The 13,921-nt window shown below is 40.8% G+C and overlaps 1 protein-coding gene across 1 annotated transcript in view; it reads right to left on the bottom strand.

Moving 5' to 3' along the window:
- ssu72 (SSU72 homolog, RNA polymerase II CTD phosphatase) overlaps positions 1-13,351 on the bottom strand; it is a 94,600-nt gene extending 81,249 nt beyond the window's left edge. The window contains exon 1 of the mRNA XM_043675800.1: positions 13,086-13,351. Within this exon, the coding sequence (XP_043531735.1) occupies positions 13,086-13,165 (80 nt within the window). The 5' untranslated portion in view covers positions 13,166-13,351. The remainder of the gene's footprint in view (positions 1-13,085) is intronic.
- Positions 13,352-13,921: the final 570 nt, after the last annotated feature.

The following is a 13,921-nucleotide window of genomic DNA, read 5'->3' as shown; positions in this document are numbered from 1 at the left end:
AAAAAAGTCTGCATATCTAGACAAAGTGGTTCTTTCGGAATTTTGAACCACTGCAATCATGAATGCCCAAATGGCAAAGTTCTCTTCAAGAAACATCATACCTGACAGTCAAATGAAACTACCAGTTCTTAACAGGCACTGCACACCAATACACCAAGCTGATTTCACCTAAAAATCCCCCAAATAATCCAGATCTAGATTCATATTTTTGAATTCAGTGATTAAGGTGAATAAAACTATGGAACACAGTTGCAAACAGCTGCAAATGCCATCCAGGCAGACAGGTTGACTGGAGAAGAAGTTATGCTTAAAAAGATAAAGAAATTCAGGAAGGATTTGAATTTAGTAATCAGGTGGTCTCAAATTAGAAGCCCAGGTAGTCTTAAAAATTATTTTATCAGATGCAAGCACACTGCTACGGCCAGCTTCTAATGCCCACTCCTAACTGTGTTGAAAAGTGGTAAACCACCTTCTTAAACTACTCCATGTATCTAGTTTAAGTACACCAACAGAAGTAGTTTCAGGATTTTGACCCAGCAAAATGTTATGGCTCCATGGCAGGATAGCATTGATTGATGAATTGTAGGAATGTTTAATATTTAATCTGCATTAGAGATTCATGAAATAAACAAGGCAAGTAATTCAAGTGCATCTCCATAGGTGACATGCAGGAATAATAAAATTCCCAGGATAAAAAGAAAAACATCCAAGGACACCTTGGACAGTCAGTCAGTGCTCTAACTTTCAGAAAACTTGTTCTGAAGGGTTAAAGTTTAGCAGCAGACAGTTTGAAACCCAGTGCACTCATTTGCAATTCAAGTGATGCAACATTATTAGTTGAGGCAAATGGGGTCAACTAGTTTGTCAAATAATAAGTTGTTAAATTCTGATGTGCGCAAGATCTTGCTGAATTTTTACTGATAGTTACAAGATGTTGAAAGCATCACATTAATATTTATGTTCTGGAAAAGGACAAAACAGAAGAACACATGAACTGTGGATTTGATTCATTTTGTGTGTCAGATCAACAGGCAGTTCATAGATCTTGACCGCATTGAAATATTCTTTTTAGAAGGATTTTTGTTTATTCAAAGATCCCAAACATACTGACTCATATTAGCCAAATGCTATTTACTTCACTCAAGCAAACATTTCATGCACTAGCCTAGACAAGAAGTAGCCAAACTTTCTGTTGTGGATAACACAGGCACTTCAAGACTACAAGGTAAAAACAATGACTGCAGATGCTGGAAACCAGATTCTGGATCAGTGGTGCTGGAAGAGATCCAGACTTCAAGACTACATACAGTTTAAAACTACACTCCATTTGAAGCCTTGTTGGTAACAAATCTGAGCATTGATTTAATTTTATCAAAAGAAGCACTTTCATAACATTTATAATAGAAGAGCCCAACAAGTCCACCTCCTTCATGAGTAATGGACCTCACCCACCATATGTCCTGTTCCCATGCCTCACATTCCTTTAAGAATATGTTTGGGCAAATTGGCTTGAAGAGCTGCGATCAACTTCTGTAGGATTTTGTCAAAAAAAATCTATGTAATGCCTCAAGTCTAACTTAATCCAGTTACATAGCTCTTGTGCTAGATACCACAGCTACTCAAGTCTCCAAATCCACAAAATTCAAACTAGTAGTTAATAGAAAGAAAATTGTGCTGCCTCCAAATTGCTTGGCAAACTCATAGCTGGTGCCACCCAACATGCCCAACTTGACATTCATACTTTTCATTAGGGTATCCTAGGTGAACAAAGAAACTACAGCCATCCAAAGACCAAGTGCACCTGAACTTTCCAGAAGAAAGGGTTGCGCAGAGACTCAGTCATGTTTACACAAAGCTTTGAACTGTTGATTTATGTTCAGAATATAAATCACAACAAAACTGCACTCAAATTGCTGGCTATTAAATGACTAGTTTAAACATATTTGATTAGATCACGAGCTCAACATTGCCGTTACTTTATAATATGGTTGTCATATTACATTAAAAAGAGCACAGTAGTTTCGCTTAATGTCAACAATATCTAGCCTGAATGCAATCTTAACTGACGCCCAATCTAATACTGATGGGAAGTGGAGAAACTTTGGATGGTGAAAGGTTTCTGTACTTCAAGTGAATTCAGGCCATAGAACTGAACGCAACATTAAAGCAAAGCCAAACTGCTGAGCAAGTGAAATGAGTTAAGACAAAAGCGGATTAAAAATGAGCAGACTATAAAATGAGATTCGAAGAATTTACCGTATCATACTATATTCCAACAGCCTTAAAATTCAGAGGATAAATAGGGCTCATGGTAATTCTGAAAACTCTCTCCAAATGGTTTTTAAAGTTGGATTCTGTGTGAAGCAAATTTATTTTACACCTCAAAAATTCACAACTTGAACTCAAGTTCACATATGTTTGTCTTATTATGGGTCCAATTTGATAGCTCCAGTATTTCAGCAGCATTTCCTTCAAATATTATCTTAATTCAATCATGTGATTTGTTTAGGTTTTATATATGCTTTTGCAACACTACTTATCTGCTTTGAATTCCATCTTACAAAATACACGGTCTTGTCACATATGATGCGTTAGCAGAAACTGCAGAGTCACCGCCCTTTCACTTGGGGACGGCAGAGGAAATATTAAAAATTCAATTACCCATTTCAAAAAGTAATCACTAACTTAAAATCTATAGCATGATGGGAAATTAGGGTCTCTGATCAAAACCAACTGCGCATTCAACCTAACATATAGTAACTCATTTGGTATAGCAATAATTTCTTTATATGACAGAATCTATGAAGTTTCCAACTACAAGCTATGTACTTGTACTTAAACCTATTTGCTAACTATTCTGTTGGCAACTGCACCTCAAAATTTCAAATGCCTGGGTTTCATTTAGACATTAAGCTGAATTCTGTTTTTGTGCTTCATTTTAGGATTCCGAGAAACCAAGAAATGCATATTATAAACAAATTTTATGGGCTCTAGAAAATCTGTTTTGTAAGGTTGAAGCTTTAACAAGGAGAAAAAAAAGTTTTAAAAAGTGCCATGTAAAATGAAAGCAGTCAACCTAGTATTCAGGTTAAATAGCATAGATTTAGAACAACGCACTTTTAGAAAGCTCCACAAGATTGTGGTAAAATGGTTGAAAACCACCACCTGCAAAGCAAAGAACATTCAGTGGAGGAGTTCAAAGCAAGTAACTGCACAGGATTTGCTGTTCCTATTGCTGCAATAAAGCAGGAGACGACAACACCACATATCTGCACAACTGCAAGTATGGCTTATCTTTACCAAAACAGGAATCAGAACAGAGTTCCAGGTGGTAATGTTCAAAAACCAGAATGCTGCTATGATTCAGTAGTTTCAACCGTTGCTTTTAAAGAGTTTTGCACCAAAACCAAACATTGAATATTTCTTCATATTTGGCTTGAAGAAGTTATCCCTTGATTATATCCTGAACATAGTCATTAAACTTAGATCCATACTTAATTGTCTAGTCTAGTATTATTCTAGATCGTAACATGTACTTGATAGCAATTTGCAAAAACTAAAACTATTCTACACAGAAATCCTAGCATTTTGAAACACTGCACAAAGGGCATAAAAATTGAAATTATTCAGCTAAATAATTCTCAACACTCTAATGACTCAAATAAAACTACCACCCAGGTAGAAAGCCCATTCAATCATACAGCCTAAAGGCAACTCTTGATCTTGGCCAAGCTTGCAAATCTCAGTTGAATGGGCAGTTAACTTGTCTAACCAGTTCTGCTTTGTGGAAGATAATCATATAGTCAATAGGTTTTATCTCCATCTTAGTCTGAAATTATAAGATGAAGCTCATCATCATCCAGAGGAGATGAATCCTACAGGTCTAGATTTGACATGCAGTGTAGCAATGTCGCTTTTAAAATTATCATTGCTGTTGCCAAATCATGACCATATCCCACTAACTTCAAGTTAGTCCTATAGTAGATCTCTCTTGCTCTATAACCATACCTCTGCATTCCTTCAAACAGTTTCTTTAGCAGTTTTATGCTGGTGAAGCTGCACTACTGACAAGTATATTTACAGTTGCTTATGACCCAAAGTCTGGAACGTCAGTGAATATGTTTATCTATGAATAATGGTAGTTTGTGAAATACCAGAAATAATCAGCAACCACAAAAGCCCTACAAGGCAAGGTGATGGCCAGAAGAAGCATAAGAAAAAAAATTCAGTGGTATGGATGGAGATCATAAGACATTTTGTGGAGTCTGAACTAGGATACAGATGATACGAAGGTTAAATAATACTTGTCCTTATTTTCATAAAGAAATGTGGTAAGAAATGGTAAAGTCCTGGGGAGTGTTGCTGAACAAAGAGACCTTTGAGTGCAGGTTCACAGTTCCTTAAAAGTGGAGTCGCAGGTAGATAAGATAGCGATGGTGGTGTTTGGTATGCTTTCCTTTATCGGACAGAACACCAAGTATAGGAGTTGAGAGGTCATGTTGTGGCTGTACAGGACAATGGTTAGGCCACTTTTGGAATAGTGTGCGCAAATCTGGTCTCCTTCATATTGGAAGGACCTTGCGAAACTTGAAAAGGTTCAGAAAAGCTTTACAAGCATGTTACCAATGTTGGAGGATTATAGCTACAGGGAGATGCTGAACAGGCTGGGGCTGTTTGCCCTAGGAGGTTGAAGGGTGATCTTATAGAGGTTTATAAAATCATGTTAGTACTGGATAGTGTAAATTGACAGAGTCTTTTCCCTGATGTGGGGGAGTCCAGAACTAGAAGGCAGACTTAGGATGAGATAAGAAAAACTTTAAAAGGGGCCGAAGGAGCACCGTTTTCACGCAGAGGGAGCTACATACATGGAATGAGCTGCAAGAAGAAGCGGAGGAGTCTGGTACAATTAAAACATTTAAAAGGGATCCAAATGGGTATATATATAGGAAGGGTTTAGAGGGACATGGGCCAAGTGCTGGTAAATTGGACTAGATTAGGTTAGGATATCTGGTCGGCATGGACGAGTTGGACCAAAAGGTCTGTTTCCATGCTATACATCTCTATGACTCGAAATGGATTGCAACAAGCAGGATTAAAAGAAGTTGAAAATGATAGAAGATTTACCAAAAATGTATGTTTCCAAATCAGATACTTGAAATTACATAGAATATACAGCACAGAAACAAGCCACTCACCCTAACTAGTTGGTACCAATGCATAATCCATGGGTTAGCACACTGATCTCCTCCCTAAACTACATTTATTTTTTCATTGATTTTGACTGTTTTTCTTCTCACCTATTCTAGTTTCCTTTTGAATATCCCATATCTCAACTGCCCCATGTGGTTAAGGGTTTAAAGTTTACTCATACAGGATTGGTAACTATCTTGTACTTATGGGTCCCTAGCTTTGAACCGCCAGAAGGGACACATTTTAGATTAGATTACTTACAGTATGGAAACAGGCCCTTCAGCCCAACAAGTCCACACTGACACTCCGAAGAGCAACCCACCCAGACCCATTTCCCTCTGACTAATGCACTTAACATTACAGGCAATTTAGCAAGGCCAATTCACTTCACCTGCACATTTTTGGACTGTGGGAGGTAACCCACGCAGACACGGGGAGAATGTGCAAACTCCACAGACAGTTGCCTAAGGTGGAACTGAACCCGGGTCTCTGGCGCTGTGAGGCAGCACTGCTAACCACTGTGCCGCCCGAGTTTACCTTTCTCTACATCTTTCCTGTCCAACCCATTTGTCATTTCAGAAATCTCCATCAGGTCACCAGTACTCTTTTCTTAAAAAACTATGTAAAAGAGACAAGACAGTAATAACAGTATTGATAGGATAGTGAAAAAGGCGTTTGGTATGCTTTCCTTTACTGGTCAGAGTATTGAGTACAGGAGTTGGGAGGTCATGTTGTGGCTGTACAGGACATTGGTTGGGCCACTGTTGGAATATTGCGTGCAATTCTGGTCTCCTTCCTATCGGAAAGATGTTGTGAAACTTGAAAGGGTTCAGAAAAGATTTACAAGGATGTTGCCAGGGTTGGTGGATCTGAGCTACAGGGAGAGGCTGAACAGGCTGGGGCTGTTTTCCCTGGAGTGTCGGAGGTTGAGGGGTGACCTTCTAGAGGTTTACAAAATTATGAGGGGCATGGATAGGATAAACAGACAAAGATTTTTCCCTGGGGTTGGGGCGTCCCGAACTAGAGGGCATAGGTTTAGGGTGAGAGGGGAAAATATAAAAGAGACCTCAGGGACAGCTTTTTCATGCAGAGGGTGGTACGTGTATGGAATGAGCTGCCAGAGGATGTGGTGGAGGCTGGTACAATTGCAACATTTAAGGGGCATTTGGATGGATATATGAATAGGAAGGGTTTGGAGGGATATGGGCCAGGTGCTGGCAGGTGGGACTAGATTGGGTTGGGATAACTGGTCGGCATGGACGGGTTGGACCGAAGGGTCTGTTTCCATGCTGTACATCTCTGACTCTACAGCATATTATTGTACTTAAGGATTCATTTAATATTTACCCATTTATTGCAGTGCCAAAAATGCCTTTTCTGAAATAGAGCTGAAAAATGCGTTGCTGGAAAAGCGCAGGTCAGGCAGCATCCAAGGAGCAGGATAATCGTGTGTATGCCCAAAACGTCGATTCTCCTGCTCCTTGGATGCTGCCTGACCTACTGCACTTTTCCAGCAACACATTTTTCAGCTCTGATCTCCAGCATCTGCAGTCCTCACTTTCTCCTTTTCTGAAATAGAGTTTACTTTTGTTATTTCCAGCCAGAGACAATCCCATACACCAATGTGGCATTAGGTCTGCATCAGCATACTAGTCTGACCCAATTTCCCTGGCATTTGTAGCAATCAATGCAAGAGAGTCAAAATAGAAATGTGGAAGACAGGCTTAATTTGGATATATAATTACACTATGAATCAGCAAGCAAGCAGAATCTGATGGTGCTATATGTGGTCAAAGACTGAGGTGTGGTAAAACACATTTTTGGATCATTGGAATCTGTTTTGGAGTAGAAGTGACCTGTACAATAAGGTCGGATTGCACCTAAATTGGAAGGGGACTAATATACTGGCAGGGAGATTTGCTAGAGCTGCTCAGGAGCATTTAAACTAGTAAAGGTGGGGGGAGGTGTGGGTGCGTGGTGCATGCATGCATGTGCGTCCGGAGAGATAGTGAGGAAAGAGATCAATCTGAGACTGGTACAGTTCAGAATAGAAGCGACTCAGTCAGGGCAGGCAGGGACAAGGTAGGACTAATAAACCACATTTATTTCAATGCAAGGGGCTTAACAGGGAAGGCAGATGAACTCAGGGCATGGTTAGGAACATGGGACTGGGATATCATAGCAATTACAGAAACATGGCTCAGGGATGGGCAGGACTGGCAGCTTACTGTTCCAGGATACAAATCCTACAGGAAGGATAGAAATGGAGGGGAGAGGGGAGGGGGAGTGGTGTCTTTGAAAAGGGACAGCATTACAGCTGTGCTGAGGGAGGATACTCCCGGAAATACATCCAGGTAAGTTATTAGGGTGGAACTGAGAAATAAGAAAGGGATGATCACCTTATTGGGATTGTATTATAGAGCCCCTAATAGTCAGAAGGAAACTGAGAAACAAACTTGTAAGGAGATCTCAGCTATCTATAATAGGGTGGTTATGGTAGGGGATTATAACTTTTCAAACATGGACTGGGACTGCCATAGTGTTACGGGTTTAGATGGAGAGGAATTTGTTAAGCATATACAAGAAAATTTTCTGATTCAGTAGGTGGATGTACCTACAAGAGAAGGTGCAAAACTTGACTTACTCTTGGGAAATAAGGAAGAGCAGGTGACAGAGGTGTCAGTGGGGTGCACTTTGGGGCCAGCAACCATAATTCTATTAGATTTAAAATAGTGATGGGAAAGGATAGACCAGATCTAAAAGTTGAAGTTCCAAATAGGGGAAAGGCTAATTTTCACGGGTATTAGCAAGAGCTTTCAAAAGCTGATTGCGGACAGATGTTTGCAGATAAAGGAACGGCTAGAAAATGGGAAGCCTTCAGAAATGAGATAACAAGAATCCAGAGAAAATATATTCCTGTTAGGGTGAAAGGAAAGGCTGGTAGGTATAGGGAATGCTGGATGACTAAAGAAATTGAGGGTTTGCTTAAGAAAAAGGAGGAAGCATCTGTCAGGTATAGACAGGATAGATCAAGTGAATACCCAGAAGAATATAAAGGCAGTAGGAGTATACTAAAGAGGGAAATCAGGAGGGCAAAAAGGGGACAAGAGATAGCTTTGGCAAATAGAATTAAGGAGAATCCAAAGGGTTTTCACAATTACATGAAGGATAAAAGGGTAACTAGGGAGAGAATAGGGCCCCTCAAAGATAATAAAGGCGGCCTTTGTGTGGAGCCGCAAAAAATGGGGGAGATACTAAATGAATATTTTGCATCAGTATTTACTGATGAAGATATAGAATGTAGGGAAGTAGATGGTGACACCTTGCGAAATGTCCATATTACAGAGAAGGAAGCGCTGGATGTCTTGAAACGCATAAAGGTGGATAAATCCCCAGGACCTGATCAGGTGTATCCTAAAACTCTGTGGGAAGCTAGGGAAGTGATTGCTGGGCCTCTTGCTGAGATTTTTGTATCATCGATAGTCACAGGTGAGGTGCTGGAAGACTGGAGGTTGGCTAATGTGGTGCCACTGTTTAAGAAGGGTGGTAAGGACAGGCCAGGGAACTATGGACCAGAAATGGGTGGTGGGCAAGTTGTTGGAGGGAATCCTGAGGGACAGGACGTACATGTATTTGGAAAGGCAAGGACTGATTAGGGATAGTCAACATGGCTTTGTGCGTGGGAAATCATATCTCACAAACTTGATTTTTTTGAAGTAACAAAGATGATTGATGAGTGCAGAGCAATAGCTGTGATCTGTATGGACTTCAGTAAGGTGTTCAACAAGGTTCCACATGGGAGACTGGCTAACAAAGTTAGAACTCAGTACAGATAGAACTAGCCATTTGGATACAGAACTGGCTCAAAGGTAGAAGACAGAGGGTAGTGGTGGAGGGTTGTCTTTCCAGACCAGAGGCCTGTGACCAATGGAATGCCACAAGGATCAGTGCTGGGTCCTCTACCTTTCATTTATATAAATGATTTGAATGCGCGCATAAGAGGTATAGTTAGTAAGTTTGCAGATGACACCAAAATTGGAGGTTTAGTGGACAGCAAAGGTGGTTATCTCAGATTACAACAGGATCTGGACCAGATGCCAATGGGCTGAGAAGTGACAGATGGAGTTTAATTCAGATAAATGCGAGGTGCTGCATTTTGGGAAAGCAAATCTTAGCAGGACTTATACACTTAATGGTAAGGTCCTAGGGAGTGTTGCTGAACAAAGAGACCTTGGAGTGCAGGTTCATAGCTCCTTGAAAGTGGAGTTGCAGGTAAATAGAATAGTGAAGGTGGCATTTAGTATGCTTTCCTTTATTGGTCAGAGTATTGAGTACAGGAGTTGGGAGGTCATGTTACAGCTGTACAGGACATTGGTTAGGCCATGGTTGGAATACTGCGTGGAATTCTGGTCTCCTTCCTATCGGAAGAATGTTGTGAAATTTGAAAGGATTCAGAAAAGATTTAAGGATGTTGCCAGGATTGGAGAGTTTGAGCTACAGGGAGAGGCTGAACAGGCTGGGGCTGTTTTCCCTGGAGTATCAGAGGCTGAGAGTTGACCTTATTGAGGTTTACAAAATTATGAGGGGCGTGAGTGGGATAAATAGACAAAGTCTTTTCCCTGGGGTCGGGGAGTCCAGAACTCGACAGTGTAGATTTAGAGTGAGGGGGAAAGATATAAAAAAAGAGACCTATGGGGCAACTTTTTCACAGAGGGCGGTACGTGTATGGAATGAGCTGCCAGAGGAAGTGGTGGAGGCTGGTACAATTGCAACATTTAAAAGGCATTTGAATGGGTATCTGAATAGGAAGGGTTTGGAGGGATATGGGCTGGGTGCTGGCAGGTGGGACTAGGTTGGGTTTGGATATCTGGTTGGCATGGATGGGTTGGACTGAAGGGTCTGTTTCCATACATCTCTGACTCTTTAACTGCCACCTTTAACACTTAAATGTCTAATAAAATCCCCACAAAAACCAGTAGAAAACTGAAGGAAGCAAGCAGTTTCCATCAAGTATTTGTCCAATCTTGCATGTCTTAAAGATTGTACACAGTGGATCAATGTTAGAATGTTGCCACCTGGAAGTTCATACAACTCAGCTCTTCAAAGTGCAATGAGCTGTGAAGAGAGAATTGGTCCAAAAACAATTTTCTAAGGTTACGGACTACACTAATTGGGCACGCTTAAAACCCAAGAGACCACTCAGTGGGAAAAGTTAAAAATAGACTTGCCCCAAAGGATATGCGCTGTTGATAAAGACACTCATTCTGCATTTAATTAATCACTTTCCCCAAGTGAGTACTTAAAGGATAACTTTCAATACAATAACTAACTGAAGGTAACGGAGAGCCAAGAGTAAAGATAAAGGTAACAAACATCAGTACTGTTGGGTGACCAACAATTCAAGCCACCTCAACATGCAACTACTGAATATTAATCAAAGGCAAGCCTTTTGTGGAATCGGAGTGTAACTACCTATATTGCTCGTATGAAATAAAACCCATTGGTGCAAAATATTCCACTATTAGCTTTACCTAGAGTTGAATTAGCCCCTTACTCTTGCTCAAAGTTCAAATTTTCTCAAGAAAAAAATTACTGAAGGTAAAGGGCAACCCATAAAACTGAAATCTCCACATCAGTGCAAGACAACCCAACAACATGGAGAAATGCAAGGAGAATAGTTTTAAAAGTTAGATACACTCAAATCTTTCAGAAAATTAACTATACACAGACACTTGGAATGTTAATGCATACTTTAAAATCCAGAAAAGCTCCAGTAGAAAGGTTAACAAAAAGTGATCTGAAGTTTTTTTTTAAAAATGAAAATAAAGCTTTATGTCTGGCCCTGAATTTAGCATATCCAAATGATTCAAAACTCTGGAAGATCAGAACCTCAGATTCAAAACCTGCCAATTTCCCAAGCCCTGCAGCCCAAAGTTACCGGCCAGGACCAAGTCCAACTATATTGCTCTATGTAAATTCAATATCCATGAACTGACAAATCCATGATAGGGCTCACCACAATTTTTACTGAAATAAGAACCCTTCCAGTCACATGTACCCAGGTTAGAGTGGGATGATGAGATATTTGTACACAGCATGTAGGAGTGACATTACACTTCACATTGCATGTTCAAAGTGTACAGCTTTCACAGAATGCCTCACAGAATACCTATTAAAAAACAAATTAAACCAGAAGAGGAAAAATCCAAATCAGAAGGATTTCAAAATTCAAAAGATTTGGATTTTAGCAAACATTAAAACAAGGCACCAAAACTGAATTTGATTTGATTCACTTTGAAGGTGTTTAAGCTTGAGAGCAAAACATATGAAAGTAGCCTGACTAGAGCGAGTTTGGAGTTTGAAAACACTTTAGGCTTGCAACAGCAAATAGACAGAGGCACAAATGGCTAATAACATGAAAGTTGAAAGCAGCAAATGGGGGCAGGGGGGGTGGAGGAATTTCAGTTCATAGTCAAATTGGACTTTGAACAGACCTACAGACTTCAGTCTGAGACAGATAGAAAGAAAGGAGTAGTGGGACAGAACTTGCAGCAGGGCCAAAAATTTTTGTCTTCCCAATACTCTATCAGAGAAAATTACTGCCAACCTTAATGTTAGATAAGCAGCCTGAAATGAGGCTATGGGAAGTAGTGCTGGGGGTAAAACTATGCATAATCAGTACACAGTGGAACTTGTTTTTGATTGACATTACTATAATCCAGGACTGAAAACAACACAGCAGATTCTGCACTTTAGAGGGGTGTTTGGAAAAAGCAGTCCCACTCACTTGAACAATAGGCATAGCATTGGTAGAGAATATAGTCGGTCAATCATTTCAATGACTGCAGACAGGTCAAAAGGAATAGTACACCTTGAACAGATGCAGGACAGCATTGCAACTTTAGGGGCTGTTTCAGTATTGTGGAAGTAGCAAATTCACAAATGAAGAGGCTCAAAAAGACAGCACTGCTAAAACAAGCACTGATTTTCAAATTAGCAAAACATTCAAAAACTTGAGGAGAAGGGGAAGAAGAAGTGTGGCAAGTAGTTTACAAAAGGCAGATACTCTATGAGGCAATTACAAAACAGAGATATGTTAATGAGGAAAACTATAAAATGGACTATTCTAATAGATTGCATGAAGGCCAGGAAAGAAAATTAGGTGAGTAACATTTTAGCAGCTATTTGGTCAAGAATAGATGGATTTAAGATTCAAGTCCAGGACCACTGCCATGTGGCAGAAAGAGGAGGCAAAAAGGAGAGGGAGGGAGGTGAAACACAGGTAAGTTTGCACAGACACTCAAAGAAAAAAGTAGAACGGAGATCTGAAAGGCCATGAAATCATCACACATTCAAGGAGACAGTGAATGATGGTTAAGAGCCAAGGCCAAGTTTGCATTCCAGGAATTTGGGGTGAGAAATAGGAGAACGAAATAAATAAATAAATAAAGATAGATGAGTGTTAAGATTTAGGGGAAGGAAAGATGAAACACATCAGTGAACAGTATGCGGCTAGGAAGAAAAGGATGGCCCAGAAGCCGCACAAAGATTTGTTTGGTGGCGTAACGGAAGGGAAGAGAGAAGTGAACCACAATCAAGTCCTGTTACCGAGCAATTCATAGTTATAGGGTGCGGCCGACGGCATGTTCTCGGCGTCAGGCCCGGGCACTGGAATTATTTTTTTGCGGACGCGTGTTTGGGCCCAGAATGATAGAACGGCTTCGAGAAGGTACGGGACAGGCCCGCTGGCGGACGGAGGTCAAATTCCCGGAGGGGCGTAGGAGGGAGAGAGAGAGAGAGAGAGAGCGCGGGCGGGCAGGCAGGCAGGCAAGACGTCGGGCCCGGTTTGCTGACTGCTGACCGGTAGGCCCGACGGACGGCGGAACCTCAGTTACCTGAGGATACTGTGTGCCTCCATACTCCGGTTCTGGTTACTCGAACACACCACCGCCACTCGCAGCGGATTCTGGGGCATCTCCTCCTCGCGCCGTCGCCAGAAAAACGAAAATAAAACGACCGGAAGCGGCAACCGCGCGACCGGAGCCCGGTCAGACACAAAATGGCGGCACACTACCACCTACTTCCGGCGGGAATAATCCAAGTGCGCACTTCCGAAAACGGAAATGGCGTCATTAGACACCCTGCCCAATTTTGTGAGTGTTGTCCAGATGGAGTACCCACGAAGGAATTACAACAATAACATTCTTAATCGTGCCTTTTATCTTTTTTGAGGAGATTCTAAATCCTCGGTTTTTTTTAATCGTGCCTTTTTAAAGTTCTGGATGTCTTTAAACGTTTTGCAATCAGTTGAGTACGTTTAAGGGGTATTTACTGGAGGGGACATGGCAACCAATTTGTACTCAGCAAACTCTCACGAAGAACAATGTGATAATAATTTGGTAATCTGTTTTCAGGATGTTGATAGGACCTTATGGTGCTGAGGTAGAGTCCCTAACTCTGGAACAGAAGGCCTGGGTACAAGTCCCATTGGCTCTAGAGGTGTGTAATAACATCTCTTAAAAGATTGATTAGAAAAATAGGTGAAGGATGTTGATGGAGAAATAAGTACTGTATACGATAGTCAATGGAGAAATATCTGCTGCTACACTTTGTAATAGTGCTGTGGGATTTTTACCTCCATCTGAGAATATCTTCTTTAAAAGACAGCCTAAATTTTCTGCTTTTGTGCCTAGAATAGAACTTCTAAAACAGACTCAAGGCAACTACCAAC

Source organism: Chiloscyllium plagiosum, chromosome 34 (assembly GCF_004010195.1).
Source record: "Chiloscyllium plagiosum isolate BGI_BamShark_2017 chromosome 34, ASM401019v2, whole genome shotgun sequence".
NCBI classification, from domain to species: domain Eukaryota; kingdom Metazoa; phylum Chordata; class Chondrichthyes; order Orectolobiformes; family Hemiscylliidae; genus Chiloscyllium; species Chiloscyllium plagiosum.
Note: the sequence above shows the minus strand (reverse complement) of the source record. Positions and strands in the feature narration are given on the sequence as shown.